Raw genomic sequence first — 26,809 nt, 5'->3', positions numbered from 1 at the left:
GATTCGAAAAAATGAGGCGATAATGCCACTTTTTTTTAATTTGCAAACAATATTAGACTAATCATGGAATGAAAACTTTTTTATTTTTTTCGAAAAAATTTCCGATTTACAACACTAAAAAAGTGACACAACATTTTGTGTGCTGTATGACCTAACTAACTTTGTTGTTAGTTTCATTCGTCGTCAGCTTTTTAAAATGCCGGATTCCTGTGTTCCCGACGTTCCCAACGTCGGATAAATTTCTTGGATCTGGCGTAGACGTTCGCGTTTACACCTAGAAATGGGTTGCTGAAACTCTCTAATATATAAACATGTGGTTATATTGAACCCAGCTTTTAAAAAGCAATTCTTAAAAAATGCTTTAATTCAACATAGTTTACATTTGTGGTAATTACCTCTCCGAGGGAACTATGTCCCCTAGGAGGGGTTATACAATCATCGTGTCTGTCTCTCTCTGTGTGTGTGTGTGTGTGTGTGTGTGTGTGTGTGTGTGTGTGTGTGTGTGTGTGTGTGTGTGTGTGTGTGTGTGTGTGGGTGAAGGTGTGTGTGTGTGTGTGTGTGTGTGTGTGTGGGTGTGTCTGTCTGTGGGCTGCGAACGCGTTACCGGAGCAAAGTCGAAAAACCGTTTTTGCAGTTTAAAGGTTGGCAAAACCACAGTCTGACGGTGAGCGTTAACGGATAAATTTGCGGTTGGTGCGGTTTGGTTTGGTTGTTTTTTTCGTTAACGTTTTATTTTATCATTGTAAAGTTTATGCGTAATGTGGGAATGTTGACTTCGTGTTATGGCGGTTGTGGGTGTTAAATGTGTTGCGTATGCTCACTAACTTCTTCTTATTGACTTTTGGGACGGACCGAGTGCTGAGGGTTACGATAAACGTCTCAACGTCCAAATGGCGGGGTTTTCCCCAATTGTTTACGGTATTTGTCTTAGTATCAATTTGCGATCGCATTGGGTGAGATTTGAACCCGAGACTCTATGTGCTTTGTTGATGGTAAGGTTTTTGCTTCTTGTTAATACATTTGGTGTGGATATTTGGATATCTACGATTCCTAATGCAGTCATTGATTTCCTGGGTGTGCGAGTCATTATATGATATTGGAAATTGGACGGCATTGATCTTTTTCATGCGGTATGTGTCAGAACGTCAACTGGAAGTCTACGAGTCGTCCACTACCAGATGTCGAATATAGCCATTCTACGGTATCTTCATCAAGGGCGAGTGTTGAAATAAAATGAGCGTTAAAGATGCCGCAAGTATGTCGTATGCGAGAAAAATACAAATACCCTCTGTAGATATTTATTTAATTAAAATTTGCTTCGTATTATATTCAACTGATAAACTTGTACTGTAAAAAGGGTTAAATTCAATTGTGCATTGTTTTAGTACATCTAACTCACTGTTGTAACTACTTAATTTATAATATTCTGAATAAATTAAAATCGGTTGTTTCGTCTCAATTATTTTAATTATAATTAAAATTTTATACCGGGAGGGATAGAACCAGGATTACGTTTTTAGTAAATAACTCTGAATTGCGGAGATATATCTTTAAGGGTCGTCTCGAGAAATTAATACCACTAGGGACAATTCTTCCGAGGAGAGGCATATTTTGGGGTGCCAACTTGTTTTAAAATTACAGTTACCAGGGGCTGATTAAGGCATGGTCTTTATGGGATGCAGCCCAGGGCCTCGCTCAATCAAAGGACCATCATTGCGGTCCAAAAAATTAAAACAATTTAAATTAAAAATTTAAGAAAAGTTAAATTTTCCATTTATCCTGCTAGAGGTCGGGGATGGTTAACTTTTATTCAATAGATAAAGCTCCCAAAATTATTCGTAAAATGTTTTGATCGAGTAATTTATATTTCTGTATTATCCGATTAATTTTTTATAAATATGTAAAATTAATCGGAAAAACGAGGTTTTTTTCGATAAAAAGCTAAAATTTTACGAATAATACATGTTTTTTAATCATTTTCCGAAATATTAAACGGTAAATTTCTTTGTTTACATTTTTTTCCCGAAAAAATCAATTTAAACATGGCTAATGATTAACCGTCCCCGACCTCTATATCCTGCAAAATGCAGCTAGGGCTCGGGGTTCGGATAAGAAATTTTCCGATAATTTATTTTATATCCATGTCCGAAAATTATCCGAATAAAAACTTAATTGTTGCATTTTAAATCGTATAATAGTGGTTAATAATATCCAGAAATAAAGAGTTAATCGAATTTTTTATGAGTAATTGAAATTTTGGTGGTTAATTTATCCTTTTCCCCGAGATCTAAATGCATCTGATACTCCCAGACTTGGGTGAATCTGGGAGGCCGCAACACTGTTAGTCCGGGCCCACAAATTTAACGGTCCACCCCTGACAGTTAGATTTTGTAAAAATGTCATCTACCATTTATGAAAGTCTAATTTTCTACAAGATGTAAGTGGAGAATAACTTCAAGGAATCATCAAAATATTTTTTATAGTGACTGCTTTATATTCTCTGTGAACTTGAATATATTCTTGATTAAACGCTTTAAATTCGACGTGTTTAAACTCTGTAAAATGTATTTCCCAACTTAGAGCTTTGACCCAAGCTCCGCATACACGACTGTAGAGTGTACTGTTGGTTTTAGCACGTAAACCTTCAATTAAATTGCGGTAAAACGCGACCGAAGTGCGCTGCACCTTGAAAAAGGTAATGTACAGATAGTGTACTATAATAATCCCTAGTTAAAGATAGAGGTATAGTTTCGGTGAGATCATCGGGGCTTATCATTCCGCTGCTGGATGTCAATCGAGTCGTGTGTCCTCTCCTCATTCGCTTCGCGTACTCAATACTTTGAGAATAGCGCTCGACATTGTCTGTAAATGGGACGAACGTCGCTGTGCAGTTTATGATAGTCGGCCTACGCTCACGGCGAAGGTGTAAAGGCTACTCTTCCAATAACGCACCTGCCCGAAGGATCAACACATACTTTGCGCGCCGTGAAATACCACTACAATTTTATGTGTTACGCGTAATCACTCTTCTTATTTCAAAGTCCCCAGTCAAGTTGCGGACGCGGACTTATTCATTGTATTTCAAACTGTATTTTCACTCTTTGTTTGGGACTCTTCTCGAGGACTTGACCCGCTGGAGTAGTTTTCTCTGTACTGATCGCTGCTCTAGGTCATGGTAAGAATTTCAACTTGGACCAGAAGTATATTTTATACCTCTTGTCTTCCTCTATGCGTGGCGTAAATAAGGCCCCCCGCAATCCAGGAGGGCCACGGGGCTTCAGGGGGCCCTTAAATTCCTATCAAATAATATACTAGATACCGATTAAAACCCCGAAAAGAGTTTCGCGTGGGGGGAGGCTAGGGTGTCTTAGCTACGCCACTGTGTAGTGTTATTCATTTGGAACATACATGTTGATTTCGGAAGAAACATAGTTAGCGGTTGAAAAGGATCATGTAGTTAGTTCCTATAACTATAACATCGCTGAAGTATAGTTTATAATAAAGAAAATATCCCTAGGCAGAGTAATTTTAATATATTATATCGTAAGGAGAAATAATTTATGTGCTGTACTGGGGTGTATGTTTTCGTGGTTTGGAGGGACAGTACCATCGAGCCTGCAAGTGTACACGGTTAACTTATTTAGTCTAGGTGGATATTTCTGGTACGATACATATTTCAAACTGGTGTCAATTCCTAACTCACCCTTTGTATAGATAGGATGTCCACTTTAAATGTTTAACTTATATTTTAACTATCTTTGAACCCGTTGTTAATTTTCCATAATGGATTTATTTATTGACTAGTCAAGTAGATCATTTCTATTTCTCTATTTTTACACGCGATACTAATTTTTTATAATTAAGTACACTATTATCCAGTGGCGTAGCGAGAAATTCGTCAAGGGTGGTCGAACTATGTGAATGTTAGGAGGGGGGTCGATAAGGGGTGAAACTTTAGTACAGTCAAAGGTAGGACCAAGGGGGGTCTGGACCCGGAAACCCCCCTTGTCTACGCCACTGGTATTATCTAGTACTTAAAATACTTTTGACAATTTAAATCAATAGTTAAATAGAGCTAGAAGCGATTAAACAAAATTAGCCTTAAGATACTACGCTGTAACTAATCAACTAAAATCTCCACAGTTAACCTTAATATTTATTAAGAAAAGTACTTATTAATAGTACGAATTTCACACGACGTACTTTAGTCATATTAATAATAATATTATTTAAATTTTATAATAGAATTTTAAGATCAATAACATTACGACACAATTCTGTCTGGTTCAGGTCAAGTATGAAAAATACCAATTAAATTAGTTATTAGTTAATATAAAATAATATAATAATATAATAATATAAAAATAATATAATAATATAATAATATAAAAATAATATAATAATAGAATAATATAAAAATAATAGAATAATAGAATAATATAAAAACAATAGAATAATAGAATAATATAAAAACAATAGAATAATAGAATAATATAAAAATGATATAATAATAGAATAATATAAAAATAATATAATAATAGAAAAATATAAAAATAATATAATAACAGAAAAATATAAAAATAATATAATAATAGAATAATATAAAAATAATATAATAATAGAATAATATAAAAATAAATAATAATAGAATAATATAAAAACAATAGAATAATAGAATAATATAAAAACAATAGAATAATAGAATAATATAAAAATGATATAATAATAGAATAATATAAAAATAATATAATAACAGAAAAATATAAAAATAATATAATAATAGAATAATATAAAAATAATATAATAATAGAATAATATAAAAATAATATAATAATATAAAATAATATAATAATATAAAAATAATATAATAATATAAAAATAATATAATAATAAAATAATATAAAAATAATATAATAATAAAATAATATAAAAATAATATAATAATAAAATAATATAAAAATAATATATTATCTAATATTAAATTTATTTCTCAAACAATCGGTAATATCAGGAGCTACACAAAAATTAACTCAATTAATTTCATTTATTACGAAAATATGTAATAATTGTCACTTTTTAATAACATCTCCGCGGGGAAAAATGACATTTTTCGAACATTTCCTCCAACACCCGTCGAGCGCCCCTCGTTATCAAATCCGGTAACGAGAAACCTTATCAATTAAGTCCCATTTGTTCGATAGATACTCAGTCGATTAAGAATAACTAGGCGAGCCTTGAAAAGTAAAACACTATCTCCTTCGTACGTAACATTCAGGTGTTTATTTTCTTGAAAACTTCACACCGTCTGCGTCTGCCCTCGATTTTGGGGCCGAAATGAATTAATTAAGCTGGATCGATTGTTTACGACGGCAGATAGAGAACTTTTTGGGGGCTAATATTAATTGCCAATGGCCCAATTTCACTTTTATTTTTCTTCTTTGGGACTCACCGAGCCGTCGGTATTTAACTTAGTAGGCCTAGTTTTGTGTACAGACGGAAATGTGGGTCAGATGAGGGAAAATAATACTACCCGCATTCAACCATATGTTTACGAATTTACACATTTCTGTAGTGCCTCAGTCTGATCCCATTTTTTAAAACCAAACTAATTTTAAATACTTCCAGGAATATTTGGTAATTAACGGAAATACCAACACAGACTACGTTTATTTTTTTAATTTATGTTAATTACTACTGCAAGTCTGCCATTTAAGCTGAGTATCTTGACGTGTATTTTCAATCTATCCAATTTTAAAGGGAATATGAACTTGCATGTTTATGATGTTAGGTGTGTTTGGTGCTAGTTACGTTAAAAACTAGTCACGTTAGCGTGTTAGCAGACGATTTATTTACTTATTTCATGTTCTTTTTAATGGTGGTTAACCAAAAGTTACTACACTTTTATCTTAGCCAAAAGTTACATGCTTCAATTTTTAGTATTCATTTTGTAACCGCCTCGAAGTACTGCTTTTTTCTTTTTAAAATTAAGGGTCCTATTGTTGTACTTTAAACGATAAACAAGCTTATTATTAAATTTTAAAGCAAATAGTTTATACAAAATTATCTATTTTGTATAAATCAAAATATTTTATAGGTTCCTAGACATAGTTTGCATCCCTACGTCATCAATGATTCAGTTCCAAGTACAGATATATGCACCAAGAATAAAAATGTAATTTGAGCAAGAATGAACCCTACAATGTGAGGGTTAACAGTTTCAATAATCTGTGTGCGGATTTTAATTATTTTCATATGATTAATAAGAATTGGTTAAAAATTGTTCGAGTAGTTCAATTAGAAAGTATACCGAAAATTGTCATTTTATTCAATACCGAAGGTAATTGTAAAAGAGATCACCACAAAGACCTAATTTGATAAACTTTGCCAATTTATTTTCGTAAATATCCCTGTCGTCATTTGCTATTTTATTTTAATAACCCGGGTTAAAAATCTTATCTTGTTTGGTTTAGGACCCATAACGATATTAACTTAAAAATATGGAAGTATAAATCAAATTTGTGTACATTTTGTCACTTCCATGAGATTACTAACAAAATGTCTACCTATTTAGTAGCTACGAGCGAAATGTTTTGAACTTTTGATCTCCACTCCTGGTTTCCATGGAGAACATAGGCACCTCCCTTAGCTACAAACTAGGTATATACACAAATGTCATGTTTAAGATTTTTAAAAAGAATGTGACAGCTAGGAGCCACAAACACAGCACCCCACACAAGGAGAACGCAACCCGTCAACAGTCGTGCATTTTCGTGTGTACAGTTTTTATTGGTTAGACGTTTTAGCGCCTGCTGCCGTCGGAATGAGGAAATACTGAAATTGTCTTCCCCCTTTCCGTAGAACGCTCAGCGTAAAGGCTCGTCCAATGGAATTTGTACGCAACACTGCGTTAGCGTGTTTAAAGGCTAGCTGCGTTGTTCTTGTGTTTGTTGCTCCTAGGTGACAGAATTACAGCAAAGATTATACAGCCAAGAATAGCCAAAATTTCATTTGGTAGAAATCTAGACATAGCTATCTCGTCAGGGCAAAACGTACAAAAGATTTTTCGAGTCTACGCTTTGAATAATAAAAGCACAAAGGCCTTTTCTGAACATCCACATGAATAGATTATATTTTGTTTGAGATTGTATGATGAGTCTATGAGGAACTTTTAATAAGCGATGGTTTGATAAGTGACGGAGATGCTTCAACCGACTCTATCTTGTGTTATGTATCGAATGACCCGCATGAAGTGGATGTAGCGAGCTTCTAAAACGTCTTATCTTTATTAGATAGTTTCCCCGAGTCAGTTCCGGCATACTTGATGGCATTTTTATTGAAAATTATTGCGGCTTAGATAGTGTTTTGGTCGTCATATTGGCCTTTGTAATTTAAGAAAAATGTGACTATATTAATTTGCTTTATTACGTTACTTAAGAGAATGAATATTTTTATAACAAATAATCATATTTCAGAGCAAAATCAAGCAAGTCGAAATTCTTGACTTTTGAAAGAAATTCAATAGTTGATTTTATAAAATGTCTTTACGCTTGCCCAACTTGTTGAAATGTTGCCCTGGAATAGTTAAGCCAATGCCTAAGAATGATTTCATCAGCTCTTTAGTGGGATAGAAAACGGATCCACAGCTGAAGCGGGTAGTCATCATTTCAACAAGAGAGCCAAGGTTATTTTATAAAAAGAACTATTACATTAGGCTGAATTTTTTGGAATTATTTTAACTTTATTTTTGTGCACTTTCATATTGAGATTACTAAAGTTATAATTCTAGATTTAAAACCAAATATGCTTTTCCCAAGTATTGGTTTCCTAGCCCTTAGTACTAGTAATCTGCAGTACTATTAATTTTAAAGCACTGTTACATTTACGTACTACAGGTGGTGTTAATTTCCAATGCTCGTCTCGAAACTCTTTCGCGTAGGCAAATATCAAGGTAAAATGCCAAAGGCGACTAAATTATGAGAAAAATAAACCTTTGAAAATCTGGGTAACTTTACGCATTCAAACACAGTTCTGAGATTGTTTTTGTTTTGTTTTGAAGAAAAAATAAATATGACTTCATAATCAAAACACTAATAACATGGTATTAGTTTCTCACTAGATTGAGTGAGAAGTAAGTAAACTGTAAGGTTTATCAATGGCGCAATGAAAAACGATCTACTATTAAATTTCAGTTCTGTTTGTTATAATTTTACAAACTGAATCACTTTTCATTTTGGTTTTATAATTTCATTTCGAAATTGAAGTAGGAGATTTTATTTACAAGATTTTTATTTTATTTTTATTTTAATCAATCAAGGATTTTAACAAATAATCGATGATTTAATTTAAATTGATTTAAAGCAAATACGATATGAAAGATTAATTATTTTTCGTAAATCATTTTATATGGGTATATGGAAATTGTTTTTATTTTTATTTTAATCAATCAATGATTTTAACAAATAATCGATTATTTAATTTAAATTGATTTAAGGCAGATATGATATGAAAGATTAATTATTTTTGGTAAATCGTTTTATATGGGTATATAGAAATGGTTTTTATTTATATTTTAATCAATCAATGATTTTAACAAATAATCGATTATTTAATTTAAATTGATTTAAGGCAGATATGATATGATAAATTTATTATTTTTGGTAAATAGTTTTATGTGGGTATATAGAAATTTTGTTTTATTTTTATTTGAATCAATCAATAATTTTAACAAATAATCGATGATTTAATTTAAATTGATTTAAGACAGATATAATATGAAAGATTATTTATTTTTAGTAAATAGTTTTAGGGTATATAGAAATTTTGTTTTATTTTTATTTGAATCAATCAATAATTTTAACAAATAATCGATGATTTAATCTAAATTGATTTAAGGCAGATATAATATGAAAGATTATTTATTTTTAGTAAATAGTTTTAGGGGTATATAGAAATTTTGTTTTATTTTTATTTGAACCAATCAATAATTTTAACAAATAATCGATGATTTAATCTAAATTGATTTAAGGCAGATATGATATGATAAATTTATAATTTTTGGTAAATCGTTTTATATGGGTATATAGAAATTGGAGCTACGGTGATATCATACGTAGGAAAAAATTAATAAAGAAAGCACCTACCTTCTCCCACATCCCGGTACCATTTTTTCATTATCACTGGCTCAGCCATGATGGACATGATAGATTTTGAAAGGAAACTAAATTTCCGACTGCAGAAACAAATCAACCAAAAGCGCGAACGGTGCAAGGCGTACTAACCAAAGAAATTGGTTCTCTTGTTATTTAGCTTCTTCTTTATAACCCTGAAATAATTTTACGACAAAAAATTGGCTGTAAACGTACCCGAGTTTGGAAACTCTTCGCGTTAAAGGCTCATACATAATTACAAACAAGGATTTATGCAAATGAAAGATGATCATTGTAATATAATTATTATTACGACCGAGCGAAGACTACTAGCAATAACTAACGCTATAGAGTACTCCAAAACTGTTCATATTTTACCAATATATCAATTGATATACCTTATTTTTACCGTATGGTTTTCGACGTAATTCTGTAACGTAATTTCTTCTTCATCGTTATGACAAGATTAAAGTGTAGTTTTTTTTACATAGTTCTTAAGAATATCTCACCATTTATCAAGATGGTATTTCAATTACAAAATTTAATAATTTATAATTTTGGTAACCCCTATTGAATCGTGCATAGCTCCAACTACAAATGTTGTTTACTCCATATTTGATGTCATTGGTGATTCAATTCAACCTTCAATGCGTCATGTTTTGAGAGCATGGTCACCTGACAACGAATTTCATAACTTTGAATGTTAGGGCACCTCCTATTTTTTTTGTTTCAAATCTACATTTAGAATAATAACAATTGTACTTATAAAAACGCTTTAAAATGTACAAAAAGTTAAGTAATAAGTCAGTTTAATATAAAAACACTTTTATTTGGAATTCATTTTAAAGGTGAATGGGTCCCAGCTAGTTAGTAACCGGAAGCTGCTAGCTAGTTCGTAGTATCACACTTCTAGATAGTTTTAACGCATTGTGGCAAATTCAGTTTCTATTCCTTCTGTAGATTTTCTTCACTTATAATTAAAAAATTTTGAAATATCGCCCTGTGAATAAAAGTTTTGTTTTACAATTTTAAATATAGTTTTCCTTTTCAAAATACAATACGTAACTCTTCGAGTAAATCTTAACGTGAGAGCTTCAAAGTCTAGCGCATTTAACTACGTACGTTACATTAAATTTTATTGATTTTTAAGGGTAGATTTATATATTTAAAAAATAGAGTTTATGTCATTATGCCGACGCAATAATACTAGTATACTGTTAAGCTCGTGTACCGTATGCATTCGTTTTAATCTAATTGCGTTAAGGTTATAATCATACAGTCGTCGTTGCCCGCCGTCGCGTTTGAGGTTAAAACGCGTTTTACCTTTCCCCGAACGAGGTCATTCCGAACATAAATTTTAACGAACCTTTTCCAACTGAATGCGACTGGATATAATAATAAAAATCCCTATTGTTTGTCGTGTGGAGTACGTCTTAAATAAAAAGCTAATACGCATGTACGAGCTCACGTCTACAAATATTACGACAGAAGTATAAATCTTGGCAATCGTCCCAAAAAGCGAAATATATTTAATCCCAGTAGTTCCGTATTATTTCCCTCTTTTTTCTCGATCCATTATATGTAAATTCTCATCGTTTTTAACGATTTGTGTTTTCAGTGGTTCGTTTGGTCGAAAACGACATGAGTAGCTAAACGAGAGAAGGACAATTGGCGAAGATGAGCAACCAAGTGCAGTCGCTGGATTCATCTAGCGACGACGTGAAAAACGTGGTCGTCGCCAAAGCTCACGAACTGTTCGAATTGTGCGATAAAGAAAATAAGGGCTTTATCTGCAAAAGGGATATGCAAAGGCTCCAGGGTGAACTTCCGCTTTCCCCCGATCAACTGGAGGAAGTGTTCGATACGCTAGATGAGGACTCGAACGGCTACCTCACTTTGGACGAATTCACCGAAGGGTTCGGTAAGAGGCTAATAACATCTCCATCAATACTTACGCCACCGAGAGGTGTTAAATATTTGATAAGGACAGATAAGACAGTATCGATGGTGGAGGGTTATAGAGACGCTTGAATCTATCATTTACCGTATCGAGATAAAGTCAGTATAGGATCTCGCGTATGTGTCAACGCGATTATGTATATGTACAAAATACCGGAGGTGTATTTATGGAACGGTCTTCTGGTTCTGCATGGTATCTTTTCGAAATGGTGCAGTTTTTTTACCCATCTGTGGTCTTTAGGCATGTTTACCGGCGTCGAAACCAACCTCCGTACTGTCCCGCCCGAAAAGAAGGCCAAGGTCGTCGAAGAACCTACCAATTACTTGGATTCCCATCGTTTCTCCTTTTGCAACTCGGTGGACGCTGTTATTGAAGAAAGTGAAGATGAACATTTTTACGCTTTGCTGGAAAATTTAGGCGCTCAAGATCTTTTCCAAGAGTAAATATTGATATTGTGAATAGCTTTCGCTTGCTCTGATGCAAATGACTACCAATTTTGAGCTACAATTTGGCTACAATGGGCTTCTACCACTGTTTTAAAGCTTCCACGGGTCTCCTAGCACAGGCTTTCCAATTGTTTAAATCCAGAATTGCATTCGCTGCATATGAATGGAAGAAATTATCAGTTGTGTAGTTCCGGACAGCTTGTAGCAGGCGATAATTATTCACCTAATGTGTAAAATGCGTTTTTATAGCTGATTTAACGTTTTTGCAAACCTTTTCAGCGATAATGACGAAATGAAGCATATTTGGCGGTCGTTGAAGAAGGATGACAGAGACATGGTGGAACATTTCGAATCCTTTCTAGTCCAGGTCATTTCGGAGTTAAAGAAAACTAAAAAGGACTTCTCGCAACTAGAAACAGTTCTTAAGAAGTTAGTGTTGTACAGTTTGGGCATATAGGACTAGGTAGATTCACTTGTTTGGTTTCAGCCGTTCCAACGTTCACGACGAGCAAGTGCGTCATCTTTACGAGGAAATGGAACAGTTAATGGAAAACGATCGTACCGATCGCCTAGCTGAAGTTCGTGTTCCGATTTTAAAGGGGACGTTCACACTTTATAACTTTAATAGGTCAATTGGTCATTGTTTTATTTTTCTAACTATGCGCCTAGTATATTTCGTCGGCTGAGAGCAAAATACACGTAACAATGTACACAAATCTTAAGAAATTACGTGGATATTGCTCTCAGCCGACGATTTATGTAGCAATAACAGCTTGGTAACCTGGCATTTTCACACTTTGAAATCAGTTGAGTGAATAAAAATGGTTTGACAAATTGACCAATAAAAGTTGTATCGTGTGAACGAATCTTAAACTACTAAATTTTACATTAAATTAATTTTAACATATAATTCAGGAGCGCACGAAAGAACGCAAAAAACGCGAAGAGCTGGAGTTTGAGCTACAAGAAAAGAACCAGCAACTGCAGGAACTAGTTTCGAGACAGAATCAGATGGAGAGTGAATTTAAAAATTTAAATGTTATGGAGAGTGAAGCGAAGCAGAAAAACGCGAAATTGGAACGGGTGGGGTGTTGCCAGTATCTTAATGTCATTGGCAACTCGGTTTAATTCGTGTTGTTTCAAGTAGGAAAGAAACGAACTGGAAAAGCGACTGTTTCAATCTGAGCAGATGCTTCAAGAGATGCAGAAAAACTTGGATATCCTTCGACAGAACGACATTAGTGAAAAGCGAATAAGAATGAAGTAATTGTCCCAAGTTTTTTTATTATTGTTCCGTAATGGGTCGCTTGATTTTCTGTATGTTTGTACTGGGTGGTTGGATTTCTCGCTGTTCCGTATTGGGTTGCTGGATTTTCTGGTGATCAAATTTCGAATGCTAAGTGTAATTTAAGTTCCTTTGGTCTCTCACGTTGAAGGGTTTATATGGGTTCATCGTGGCTTCTAGTTCAAAAATTTTGTTAATATACTTAATCCTTCCGTTAATTGAGACAGATCTGTTCTTAAAGTGTCGGAGGGTATCGCTCTGGAACGGGAAGGCCTAGTCAAACAACTCGACATGTTGAGGTACAGCCAGATTTCACTATGATTTGTATTTGATAATCAATTCCTGACAATGAATTGTTATTATTTTACAATTAGAAGTGTAAATAAACAGTTGTTGGATGAGCAAGATTGTCTAATATTAAATGGACAAGTAAGTGATTTCAAGGGCCACAGAATCATTTGAAAAATTCGTCCAGAATTAATAATAATAATCAGCTAGGCTAATACCCAAGGCACCACCTTAGGTCCAAGTCATCTAGCGACTTATTATGTCTTTAAAAAGGTGGCCGGATTACAATGCGTAGGAGCAAATCCAACGAATTATAATTTGGCATTTAATAATAATAATAATAATAATAATAATAATAATAATAATAATCAGCTAGGCTAATCCCCAAGGCACCACCTTATGCTTAAGTCATCAAGCGACTTTTAAAGCCATTAATTCGGGTGGCCAGGTTACAATGCGTAGGAGGGTGGTGGCAAGCCCTACATCCTCTATTTCCGGAATTTAAATGACTCTGTGGCTAATTAAGCCTAGCGTAAACTTGAGATTTAATTAAGTATTAATTTTTCAACAGGGCATAAACGCTCTAGATTTCGAACGCGTTCCGTCGGTGAAAGGAAGCGGTCCTTCGTCCTTGATTTCGGAATCGGATGTTCCTATTGTTGTTCCTGTACAGGCGCCTTCGGTCCCCGCCATTGACGCCCGGAGAGGAAGCACCATGAGCGACTACATCGAAGAACTAACCAGGTCCTAATTACTCCGACGTAATTATTAGATAATAGCTTCCGGTTAATTAGATTTACTTCCGTCGCAGGCCGGTGGTGAAGGAAACGAACTCTTTTTACAAATATAACCCATTTCTTCGGAATAACGCCGTTGATTACGAAGTCGATGACACCTACTTCCAGCCCCTTAACCGTTCATCTCCTTCTTTCTCATTGGAAGAGAAGAGCGAATGCAACTCCATTGCCAGCGGAAGTGGAAGTACGGGTAGCGGAAGCTGCCAAGTCAAACGCTTCACTAAGAGGTAACGTTGATTTTTAGATTATTCATCAGTACTAATATTAACACTCGTCTACCGTGTTACGTTTCACTGTTTCTATTACAGTTCTGTATCTCAATTGAATTCTACCAGACAGGACTCTCCCACTTCCGGCCAGTACTCGCCCTACTTAAGGCCCGGTTCTCCGAGTATTCGACAAGACTCACCAAGTTTTAGACAAGATTCACCGTCTTCATATTTTACCGAAGTCCCTTTAAATGGAAACGCCATGAATAAAGTAAAATGGTCAATGATTGTGTCCAATGTTCATTTAACAAATTCTTCTTACAGGGCGAGTGGAAAGTCAAACGTAGCATCTATAGCGACACGGACGGTGAAACTCAAGTTAGTGTTTAATACCATTTAAAATCCTTTTGTAGTGGTACTATGGTAAATACCAGGGAACTGGTCCATGGTCCTCCATCTATAGTGCTTTAAGAATAGGAAACGATCATAAGCCTGTAGTTATCATTTTTTATCATTTATAGAAATCATAAAATTTACATGTCATGTTTCGTAAAATCTCTCAGTGGTTTAAAAAACAATTATCATGGGGGTTCCGTTTAGATAAAATAATTTTTATAACAGCACCATGAAATGATCTTTATACTTCGAGATAATCTCACGGAGCTGTTTTAATACCATTGATATCATATGACTGACCAGTTATAATACCATAAAGATTATCTTACGGAGCCATTGTAATATGATTATGATCATCTCATTGAGTAGTTATAATACCATTAAGATTATCTCATGTAGGAGGTAAAATACAATTATATCATTTCACGGATGAGTTATTATAAAATTAAGATCATCTAACGGAGCAGTTATAATATCATTAAAATCATATCACCAAGGAGTTAGTTTACCATTAAGATCATCTAATGGAACAATCGTAAAACAAATTAAGATTATCTCACGGAGAAGTTATTATACCATTAAGATCATCTCACAGAGCAGTTATTATATCATTAAGGGGATCTCACGTAGGAATTATTATACCGTTAAGATCATCTCACGAAGCACTTATAATACCATTAAAATAATCTCTCTGATCACTTATAATACTATTAAAATAATCTCTCTGATCACTTATAATACCATTAAAATAATCTCTTGGAGCACTTATAATACCATTAAAATAATCTCTCGGAGAAGTTATTATACCCTTAAAATCTTCTCGCCGAGAAGTGATCATACCATTTAAATCATCTCACGGAGTAGTTATAATACCATTATAATCATCTCACCGTTCTCACGGATAAGTTATTATACCCTTAAGATCATCTCACGGAGCAATTCTAAAACCATTAAGATCATCTCACGTAGGAGTTATTATACCATTAAGATCATCTCACGGTGCACTTATAATACCATTAAAATCCTCTCATGGAGCTGTTATAATACCAGTAAAATCATCTCACGGAGCAGTTATAATACCAGTAAAATCATCTCACGGAGCAGTTATAATACCAGTAAAATCATCTCACGGAGACGTTATTATACCATTAAGATCATCTTACGTAGGCGTTATTATTCTATTAAGATCATCTCACGTAGGCGTTATTATTCTATTAAGATCATCTCACGTAGGCGTTATTATTCTATTAAGATCATCTCACGTAGGCGTTATTATTCTATTAAGATCATCTCACGTAGGCGTTATTATTCTATTAAGATCATCTCACGTAGGCGTTATTATGCTATTAAGATCATCTCACGTAGGCGTTATTATTCTATTAAGATCATCTCACGTAAGCGTTATTATTCTATTAAGATCATCTCACGTAGGCGTTATTATTCTATTAAGATCATCTCACGTAGGCGTTATTATGCTATTAAATCATCTCACGTAGGCGTTATTATTCTATTAAGATCATCTCACGTAGGCGTTATTATTCTATTAAGATCATCTCACGTAGGCGTTATTATTCTATTAAGATCATCTCACGTAAGCGTTATTACACCATTAATATCATCTCACGTAGGAGTTATTATGCCATTACCATCATCTCACCATTAACCCTGAAATACATCACTACACATTGGTTTTGATCTTTCGTATCGTGCTTGGGTTTTCAGGAAAAATGGAAAGTGAAACTTAGGTATAGTCCCAAACCTAATAGCTCAATAAGTGACGCCTCTCCGTACCCTAGCTCCGTAGACAGCAGTATCAGGAGTGAGGTGTGTCAGGTAATTGAAGCCTCAAAACTGTGGACATCGCTTAAGCTCGCTTAAGCTTTTAATTCAATGTTTAAGCATCTGAAATCTGCAAATCGCGCTTTGTATTCACCCGAAGCTATCGCTTTTGCGGGGCAAATTACTGAGGTTGAGAAGCGTGGTAAAGTTAAGTGGCTACCTCAATGCCATCTAGGAGCAACAAACACAGCACCCCACACAACGAGAACGCCACCCGTCTAAAGTCGTGCATTTTCTCGCGTATAGTTTTCATTGGTTAGACCTCTTAGCGCCTGCTGCCGTCGGAAGGGGAAAATTCGGAAATTGTCTTCCCCCTTTCCGTAAAACATTCGGCGTAAAGGTTCGTCCAATGAAATTTGTACACAGCACTGCGTTAGCGTGTTTACAGGCTAGCTGCGTTCTCCTTGTGTTTGTTTCTCCTAGTTGCCATCAAGTAACGTTACCTAGCTTTGGCCAAAAGTGACATAATTTCCAAAAGTGTGTCATCTCTTGTACTTTCCAAACGCTAAAGATGATAAAGTGCATAGAAAACTTAAGAGTGGTGGACTATGTATTAGCTTTGTGGTTTTTTTTTTGTTCGGTTTCTGTACGTGCATAAATGGCGTCGAGTGCCTCTCGCGACTCTCACCAGGGGCGGGTCAAAGGAATTCTTCTTATGAGAAGAGTTCTTCGTGAGAATTTTTCTCTCCGTGAGATCTCGCTAAAAAGCGTCAAATGTAAAAAAATTCTTCTAAAGATGGCAGCTTACGAGAATCCCACGAACGTTGTAAACTAAGCCTTTGACAATAAATATTATTTTTTTCACGATTTCACGACAATATATGAAGGAAAAAACATTTAATTTATAATTTAAAAATAAATATTTCATCGGAAATTAACTCTGAAATTCATTTTCGTCAACAATTATGTCAGAATGTTTATTTTCTTCAGCATCAAGCAAACTGAATAGAATATTAGCTTACTAATAGTCACGGCACATACACATTAGTTACTAAAAGACGACAATAAAAACCACTTTTTTTATATTAAAACTTTTAATACACTTTTAATATTAGCTGCCAATTTTATTCACAATTTCCTGCCCTTTTGGACCAAGCAGGGTTGCCAGATTATCGTATAGCTTTTCGATTTCGATCGAATTAGATGAAGAAGGATCGTACAACTGAAAACAATTCACTAAAGCCCAAAATATATTTAAAGATAATAAAAAAACAGTTTATTAAACCTTACACGTGAGAAAATATTTGGGAAATATTTCTGATTTGTGGCGACAGTTATCACTCCCGCACCAAACCGCAAGAGCGTGATTGGAAGTGGGAATCTTGAATCTGGGAGATTACCTCTGCTATAGATCATTAGTGTCCACCGCAATATTTAGGGATATATAAAGGTTTCCACTCTAAAGAAAGATCGTGTTTTTGTCGTACGATCGTATATCGTACAGCGGATTCAGTTATCGTACAAATACGATCCCGATCGTACACCTGGCAACTCTGTCAGACCAAGTGAGAATGGTCGGAGGCATTCTCACTCTTCTCAAGAGGACTAGTGAGAAGAGATTACGTAGCTTCCTGTTAGAAGGACCGTCAAAATTTTGAGATGTGAGAATTATTATTATCAAGGGAAGAATTCTTAGAAATTTGACGTGCCCTGGGCGGCACAATTTCTAATTTTAAACTTTCATCTCTCCCCAATTTACAAAACCTCCCGTATTCAATCCGGATTTTTTTCTTGCTATTAACATAAATTTAAAAAAGGCTGTGATTGGCACACATTTGGTAATTACGTAACATGTGCTTTAGCTCATTGATGAATGAATACTTCAAAGCTCAGCCCTCTTCTCTACCCTATTAATTTTACCCTGGGCTTATGTCCGGACTTGGGCAAAGCTGTAGGGCTACTGTCTCTCATTTGCCTTTTGGTGTTTACATGATTTCAGATGTCAGACGTCTCGTCGAATCCAGAGAGAATATTTAAAGTGGTTTTTATCGGAGATTCTTCCGTTGGAAAAAGCAGCTACATACATCGATTCTGTCATAATGATTTCAGACCATCGTTCAGTGCCACGATAGGTAAATCTTCATTTGCAAACAATAGAGAGGTTAATTACCTACCATGGCAATGCAAAATATCTAACCAGGACCAAATGGACATCTTGACCTTCAAAATGCGTAGTGTAAGCATGGCCAGTGGCGCCGATAACTTTTTTCCCAATGGGGGCCGAAGCTCTTTAATAAACCTGTAATGAGGCTGCTGACAACACTTTCTTGCTACGGATGCTTAATAGTAAACGGCCTTTAACATCGGCGGTTTTACCAAAGGGGGCAAAGCCCCTATTGATTTTTCCCATTGGGATCGGCGCCACTGAGGATGGCGATCTCGACCTTGGGAATGGTGAGATCGACCTTCAAAAAGGTGATCTTTAGGATCGGGAACTGCGTCACCCTGATCTATAAGGCTTTGCTTAAAGGGTAAATAATCTGGCCGAAAATACAATCAGCGTTGCCAACCTGATCGAATAGAATTATCGTACCAACACCCGAAAATTATCGTATTTCAGTTCTATTTATCGTACGCTTCAAAATTATCTAGAGGTCTGACTAGTGAGTAGAAAAGGGGGCGAAATTAAAAGAGGGAACGGTTCTTCTCTCTTTTGAAGTAGTCTAGATTATCTTTGCTTTAGACATAGAGGAATAGAGAATCACCGGCAGCGTTGCCATACGTACTATAATTATGGTACAAATACAATTTTGCATAATATTATAAATGGTACTATTTTTATGAGAGCGTACTATAATTTAGCGTCAAAACTAGTATTTTCAACTAATTTCTACTGAATTATCGTACAATTGTCAATATCGTACGTTGTAATATCGTACATCCTACTGAATTATCGTACAATTGCCGATATCGTACGTTGTGATATTGTACATCGTACGGAAGGTTAAATTATCGTACAAAACGATAATTATCGTACGGGTTGGCAACGCTGAGATACAATTGCTAATCTTCTTTCGTACCTCGTGCATGGAATAACGAGAGATGGAACGGCGGTAAGAATAGGAAAGCCTGTACTAAAAACGTTCGAGGTAAAAATGTCTTCCCCCATTCACCCCTTTCGGGTAGGAACCTCTGAAGCTTAATGCGCATATTTGGCGCGCATTACATCATATCGCTATGCTGAGAGGTTATTGGACGTACCATTATCGGTGTAGATTGAAAATACTTCTCAACTCTCGGCAAAGTCTTAAAAGTTTTTTACATCAATTTTAAGTTTTCTTTTTATTCCTAGTAAAAATTTTGGTGTTATTTATTATAAAATGGTAAGCTATAAAAAGTGTTGTTATAAGGGTTGTAGAAATAACAACAGGAACCACAATGAGCCTCATATGAGGAATGTTTACTTCCTAACATTTCCTAAACCGAAAACAAAATTCGATAAATGCAAACTATGGATAAAAGCTTGTGGTAGAACGGATTTAAGTACTGATTTGATAAAAAAAGCCACTATGTATGTTCTAACAAACAAGCTGTACCTTACTGGATAGCTTAAAAATACGGACATCTAAGCCGGTCGCACTAGAGTGAATGCGCGATAAGTGTGCGCAAACGAACATGCAAGTACCTGCTATATTATGGGGGAATGAACCGAAAGGGGGGGATCCTAAAGTTTTCAACGACCAGTTTTACAACACAAGGCCGCCGTTCCCTCTCTCGTTATTCCATGCCTCGTGATAGCAATTCGACCAATCATATTTTGGCATTTTACCCGCATTATGTCGCCCTTTAAAGGGAGTATATTCTTAATCGTAATATCGTTTACTGTCACGCACTATAACTGGTTTTTAACATAATTAGCGCCAGATTTTGAAACCTAGTTTCATAAATGTGATCCACATTAAATATACTGCCGTTAACCTCTCTACTGTCAGGACCATATTTTAGTGCAGTTAAATTTTGATTAACCAAATCGTGTTCTATTATACAGGCGTTGATTTTCAAGTGAAATCAATCAACATAGATGGTCATTTCATTGCAGTTCAGTTGTGGGACACAGCCGGTCAAGAAAGGTCAATTTAATTTATAAAATATAACTGAAATATATAGAAATATTAATTTATCCGTCACTCAGTCCATTATTTGCTTAAAAGAAGGGAGATTTTTATTCCGAATACAGGCTGAAGATGGCGCTACGCAGCATTAGGAGGGTTTCTCGTTCCTATTTAATAATTTAGAGAGACACACGTTCGGTTACACATTCCAATAACCCGAGCGTGTGTCATACGCCGTTATTAAACAGAAGTGGAAAAGCCCCATAGTGTCGTGTAGTACCATCTTTACAATGGTCGGGGTAAACATTTTCCTCATTTACTTAAAACAAGTCATAAAAATATTTTGTTCATACAACCATGTATATAGAAGCAACAAGTACTCCCTGCCAAGTGCCACCCCCCCCCCCCCTGGCTACGCCACTGTCTTCAATACTTCCAAGAGTTCATCAAGCTAAGAGTATTTAACTTCGAATGGCGTTTATAGGATACGCGACCACGTTCAAAACGCCATCGATAAAACTAAACCATATTTAAATTAGGTAGCAAAGTATGGAAAGAGGGTCAGACTTATGGTTTCGTCGGACTTGTTGGTTTGTAGTAGAAAGCGGTATGGAAACGGTTTTCACCATCTACCGCGGTAACCGTGCGAATAACTAGGTACTTAGAATAGGATCAGATTGATATATTATTTTCGGTTATGGAATGGATGTGAAAAGTAATTTTGAGTTCTGGAATAGACCGTTCTATAAAATACTACTTATGTGGTTATTTACTTTTGTGTATAGAGAAGCAGAAGTTTGCCCGATTTTTCATGTACCTAGTTGTCTCGATAAATAGTGGATTTTTAATAAAATTCCTACTCATTTAACGGTTATAGTTTTATACAAACCATTATAAATAGTTAATTGACTATATCTCATTGATTTTGTAAATATTTCAGTTATGGACTTACTATATTTTGAAATATACTATCTTCACGTAGGCTACCTTAGCTATATTTTGAAAATCAACTTTAAGGGTGACGCTTCAGAAAATACTAACCAAATAGGAATTAGCGTAAACAGAATTTTTTAAACGAAAGAATAAATGAGTTGGCTAGTCCTACTGAAGTAGCGCTATATGTTGTCTTTGTGAATGTGTTTGGCCTGGTTAGCTAGGAATTTATAGAAGGGTCTATTGTCACTGTCGGGAATGTCTAGTCGCCATACTTTTTATCGGGAAAGTCTAGCAAATACAATGGATACGATATCTTTAGTATACCATATATCCAGGTATGAAAATCCCATAGCGGTAATAAGAACGTCCTTTCCGGCCTATTGCTGTTAGAATTACCCAGACTACCCCGGTTTTTGATCGGACGTCAGCTTTATCTGCCATCATTCTGGCTTGATGACGTCCGACCAAAAAGTGCATGATGGGAATTTTACAAAGCCGCAGGTGGCGCCCGACTTTTCCACTCCAGAATACTTCTCTCCTCCAAGGTTTGATGTAAATTATATATTCACTCGATTTCCAGATGTAATGGGTATGGAGATCCAGTAGATATCAAACCGTAATATATTCAGTATCTGGGGGGTGTTCTAGGGACATACTAGAGTTATTAAACATATCCTTTTCATAAAACGTTTAATTTCAACAATATATGTCCTGCGTTTTGATATCTACTGGATCTCCATACTTATCAAATCTGGATATCTAGTGAATATCTAATTTACATCAAACCTGGATATATGGATATCCTAAAGATATAATAATATAATAATAATAATCAGCTAGGCTAATACACAAGGCACCACCTTAGGCCTAAGTCATCAAGCTACTTTTGAAGCCTTTAATTCAGGTGGCCGGGTTACAATGCGTAGGAGGGTGGTGGCAATCCCTGCATGCCACGCGATCGAGCCAACAGCTCCCTACACTAACTATTTCCGTTAACCTCAACAAGTTTTTATGGAAGGGGAAACCCCTTAAACCAGTTATCTGTTTGCTGGGAGGTAATGGTAAGGAATGGATGGTGATGAGTCAAATGGAAAAAGAATGGTTGGATGACAAATATTTGAACGTAAATTAGATTTGAATGAATATTGTTTCAACGTAAATGGGTGGGAACATTTGGTAAAATTTCTGCTTCAAATGCATTTCTCTAGTTTGTAAAAGTCGTGATTAAATGTTTAGCGAATGATAGTTGTTCTGATTTGATTATTTTTACATTATTATCTTAATTTGAATTCGTTGCCACGCGTTTTCCAGATCTATTTAGTTTCCCTGTTGCAAGATAGGTAGCGTCATGGTTAATTAGCGGTAATTTCGATTAAACACTCCTAAGGTGAAAAATCGGAACCACTCCTTCTGCGTTGAGTTTGCAAGTTCTCTCTCCACGGAATGAAAAGAGACTTAAAACGGTTTTAAAATTCACAATTTATTTATTTAAAAAATCCAACGTTTCGGAGGAACTGTTGGCCGGGTTACAATGCGTAGGAGGGTGGTGGCAAGCCCTTCATGCCACGCGAGCCAACAGCTCCCTACACTAACTATTACCGTTACCCTCAGCAAGTTTTTAGGGGAAGGGGAAACCGAAGATCTCGGTGGAAAACCCTTTTAAACAGTGGGGAGAGAACTTACAAACTCAACGCAGAAGGAGTGGTTCCGATTTTTCACCTAGTGCCACAAGCTGGAATCGAACCCAGCTCCTCTTGCTGCGAGGCGAAAGTGATAACCACTTTGCCACCCCCGAGGGGCTGATCACTCCGCGTAATCGGTGTACAGAGCCGTACCTTTGACTGTACTAATGGGATTACGCGTAATCTTTGAAGTCCCTACCTTTGGCAGAGGTAATCTAAGCGTAATCCGGTGTACAGACTTTCTAAGAGTGGTTAGCTCCTCGGCCACCCTATTAAAAAGTCGCTTGATGACTTGGGCCTAAGGTGGTGCCTTGGGTATTAGCCTAGCTGATTAAATCCTGATTAAATTTACTCTTAAATTTTGGTTTCATATCACAATTGATGTAATGAAAAATTTCCTATTAGATTTCGTAGTGTAACGAAGCAGTACTATCGTAAAGCTGACGGAGTAATCGTGATGTACGACGTCACTTCCGAGATTTCATTCCGAAGTGTTAGATCATGGATGGACGATGTTAAAGTAATCAAACCCTTGCTGTCTCCCGGTGACCATGACATGCCTGACAACTTTCTTGTATTTCTTTAAAAGGAAGGTGCAGACGAATCCACAGTGCTGATGTTGATCGGAAACAAAATAGATCTGTGTCATAATGAAGATTACAGAGTTATTAAATATAGAGATGGACAGAATTTAGCGGATGTAAGTGCATTGGTTTCAGAAAAAGAACTTACTCCCACTAGTGGTTCAACAACAGTGGCGTAACGACAAATTTTGGGCTCCCCCGCAGGATATCAAAAGGGCCCTTTATAAAAAACTTTTTTTTCTGAAAATATTGGGGATATGTGCCAGATTTCTACATTTTTATCAATAGCTAAAGCATAATTCATTTAAAAATTTAAATAAATAAAAAAATCAATACTTAAAACGAAAGGGCCCCCTATTTTGTGAAAATGTCATGGGGCCCCCCCGCGGTCGCGGGGTCTGCGGGTCCTTAGTTACGCCACTGTTCAACAAGCTAGGAATATTCAACTGACGTTTCACCCAAGAAGAACAACGTGCTACGTCACGTTAATTGAACATGATAAGCGCCATCTATTGAAGCTAATATTTAATTGCAATTCACCATTTATCGTAGTGACCAGGGTTGGACACAAGGATATTTTTTAGTAGTCAGCCTGACTAGTAAGCCTACTATCTTAATTAATTTTAGTAGTCACTGACTAGTGGGGGTAGAAATGGGGGTATAAAAACTAGAAGGACAGCCAACATTTTGCTTAACCCGTCAGAATTAAAATATCAATTTATTATCACTGGAGTTACATGACTTTGGCCCACCGCAATTTTTTTTAAATAAAATGGGATTGATGAATGATGAATTTATGATACGCCATATTCGCCATATGCCATTATTTATGAATATTTAGATAAATTTTTCACTAGTCAAATTGACTAGTGAGCCCCCAGATTTCGATTAATTTTAGTAGTCAGAGCATTTATTTTAGTAGTCAAATGCCATGACTAGCGCCTTATGTCCAAAACTGGTACCGACTATAGGCTTCGTGCGTAGTTCAAAGTTTGGTCATAATTATCGCCGCCTACCGACCGAGTTTTAAATTTAATATATGAAAGCTGTCTGCTCGTTCAAAATTATCTCTGCGCAACAGCTGAAAGTTCAACCGAAAAACTTAGAAATTTAAAAGTCGTCTGCTATTTCTTCACATAATTAGTTGACGGTTATTAAGGCAGATGGCGCTATATTTACTAAGCTCGAAGCCTATTACGCTCAATTTATCAATGACCTTTGAAATTTTAGCCCCTAAATCAACGCTCAGAGTTGAGTACTCCTAGCTCCAAAAGCTCCTGCTCCCACCAATATTGGGTTCCTCATCAATCCATGTTAGGCTTACCATTTCATATATTTTAGGAATTCGGAACGTTATTCTTTGAAACCAGTGCCAAAACATCAGAAGGAGTCGAGGATGCAATGTTGGCAATGGCCGTGTAAGTCTTTCAAAAGATATTTTATTAGATGAAATGTTTATGCAGAATTGATTACAGACTTCTTCAACAAAGAGAAGATGAAAATATCGAAAAAGCACTAAAGTTAAAAGACAGTACCAAACGAAAGAAGTGTTGTAAGAGTTAAATTGTAAATAAATATTTTATTGAAATTTTAGTTTACATATATCTTTTTATGTAAAAATGATGAAAATCATTTACTTAGCGCGTCCGCTGGCCACGCGTAAGTAACTCACAAAGCGAAAGGTTGCTAAATTACTGACAATATTATCTCTTAATTTTGCTTAGGGTGTTTTAAAATCTAGTTTTTAATTAAATAAATCATTAGGTTACCTATATTTTGCTTTCAAAGCAAATTGCTTTCATTTAGCTAGATGATTAGTTTAGTCTTTGATCTTGAATTTTTATAGCTAGAGGGTTTATTAAGAAGTAGGTGAAGTATGCGATTGTAAAAATTTGTCCTAAATTGAGAATATGCTCAAATTGCACCGCGACACTGGAGAAAGGGCGATATTATTTAGTTCAAAGAATAAGTCCTGTTGGCTCCTACGCATTGTAACCCGGCCACCTAATTTAATAGGCATTAAAAGTCGCGAACACATAGCATGAAAAAGTGTGAATTTTTAATAAGCCATGTCCTGCAACTATGATTTAATTGTTTATATCTAAGTAGCCTAGATATCAAAATAGAGCTTTGCGATTGACGCTTTTGTAACAAAGTGATTACCCACTTCTGCACGAGACCTACTAAAATTGTACGTATCCATAGGTTTCTTTAGTGCTGTGACTATGATAACTATTGTGCTAATTTTTTCTGATTTGCGGCAGGAAGTAGGTAAACGCTACACCTTCGTTTGGTTGCCGTTGAAAACTAGATAGGTAGCGTATTAGCAGACGCTTTTAGCTTTTGGATGCCAATAGCGTATTGACATTTTATGGGTCTAGGCTATTTCGGTGTGGGCACTTTCGCTGCCGGCTATTTCGGTGTAGCTGTTTCGGTGCGTTGGTCGATTCGGTGCAAATAAATATATAAATAAATAATAATAACAAGTTGGCAAGCCAAAATATACCTCTCTTCGGAAGCATTGTCCCTAGTGGTATTAATTTCTCGAGATGACCCTCAAAGTTATATCTCCCCAATTCAGAGTTATTTACTAATAACGTAATCCCGGTCCAATCCCGCCCGGTATAAAATTTTAATTTTTAATTAAAATAATTGAGACGAAACAACCGAGATTAATTTATTCAGAATATTATAAATTAAGTAGTTACAACAGTGAGTTAGACGAACTAGAACAACGCACAATTGAATTTAACCCTATTTACAGAAAATTTTAACAGTTAAATGTAATACGAAGCAAACTTTAATAAAAGAAATATCTACAGAGGGTATTTTTATTTTTATCGCTTACGATATAACAACACAGAAAACCTTCTTTAAACCACTTCACACGAAAAAAATGATAATTAAAGCCAACAATACCGCCCAAAAGCTCAACACAATCAAAATTAAAATACAACTAGCGGTATTAATTTCTCGAGATGACCCTCAAAGTTATATCTCCCCAATTCAGAGTTATTTACTAATAACGTAATCCCGGTTCAATCCCGCCCGGTATAAAATTTTAATTTGAATTAAAATAATTGAGACGAAACAACCGAGATTAATTTATTCAGAATATTATAAATTAAGTAGTTACAACAGTGAGTTAGACGTACTAAAACAACGCACAATTGACTTTAACCCTATTTA

The 26,809-nt window shown here is 35.4% G+C and overlaps 2 protein-coding genes across 4 annotated transcripts in view; one reads left to right on the top strand and one right to left on the bottom strand.

Moving 5' to 3' along the window:
• LOC149944075 (soluble guanylate cyclase 89Db-like) overlaps positions 1–9,232 on the bottom strand; it is a 32,896-nt gene extending 23,664 nt beyond the window's left edge. For both annotated transcript variants that reach the window (XM_090175982.1, XM_090175983.1), the window contains exon 1: positions 9,141–9,232. In XM_090175982.1, coding sequence (XP_090032108.1) covers positions 9,141–9,198 — 58 coding nt within the window. In that variant the 5' untranslated portion in view covers positions 9,199–9,232. The remainder of the gene's footprint in view (positions 1–9,140) is intronic.
• On the top strand, positions 2,795–25,213 carry LOC149944074 (EF-hand calcium-binding domain-containing protein 4B-like). Of its 2 annotated transcripts, XM_090175979.1 has the most exons (20): positions 2,795–3,175; positions 10,765–11,067; positions 11,347–11,545; positions 11,832–11,981; positions 12,040–12,130; positions 12,468–12,635; positions 12,700–12,815; positions 13,065–13,136; positions 13,212–13,266; positions 13,697–13,869; positions 13,937–14,149; positions 14,231–14,402; positions 14,456–14,509; positions 16,250–16,360; positions 18,306–18,438; positions 20,355–20,436; positions 23,442–23,556; positions 23,626–23,736; positions 24,962–25,038; positions 25,096–25,213. In XM_090175979.1, the coding sequence occupies exons 2-20, from the start codon at positions 10,824–10,826 to the stop codon at positions 25,181–25,183; spliced, it is 2,424 nt and encodes an 807-aa protein (XP_090032105.1). In that variant the 5' UTR covers positions 2,795–3,175; positions 10,765–10,823; the 3' UTR covers positions 25,184–25,213. The 2 variants fall into 2 exon arrangements, with proteins under 2 accessions (XP_090032105.1, XP_090032107.1); XM_090175981.1 differs by lacking the exon at positions 16,250–16,360.
• Positions 25,214–26,809: the final 1,596 nt, after the last annotated feature.

This window comes from Leiobunum rupestre, chromosome 5 (genome assembly GCF_980474605.1).
Source record: "Leiobunum rupestre chromosome 5, qqLeiRupe1.1.hap1, whole genome shotgun sequence".
NCBI classification, from domain to species: Eukaryota; Metazoa; Arthropoda; class Arachnida; order Opiliones; family Sclerosomatidae; genus Leiobunum; species Leiobunum rupestre.
This window is presented reverse-complemented; position numbering and strand designations above follow the sequence as displayed.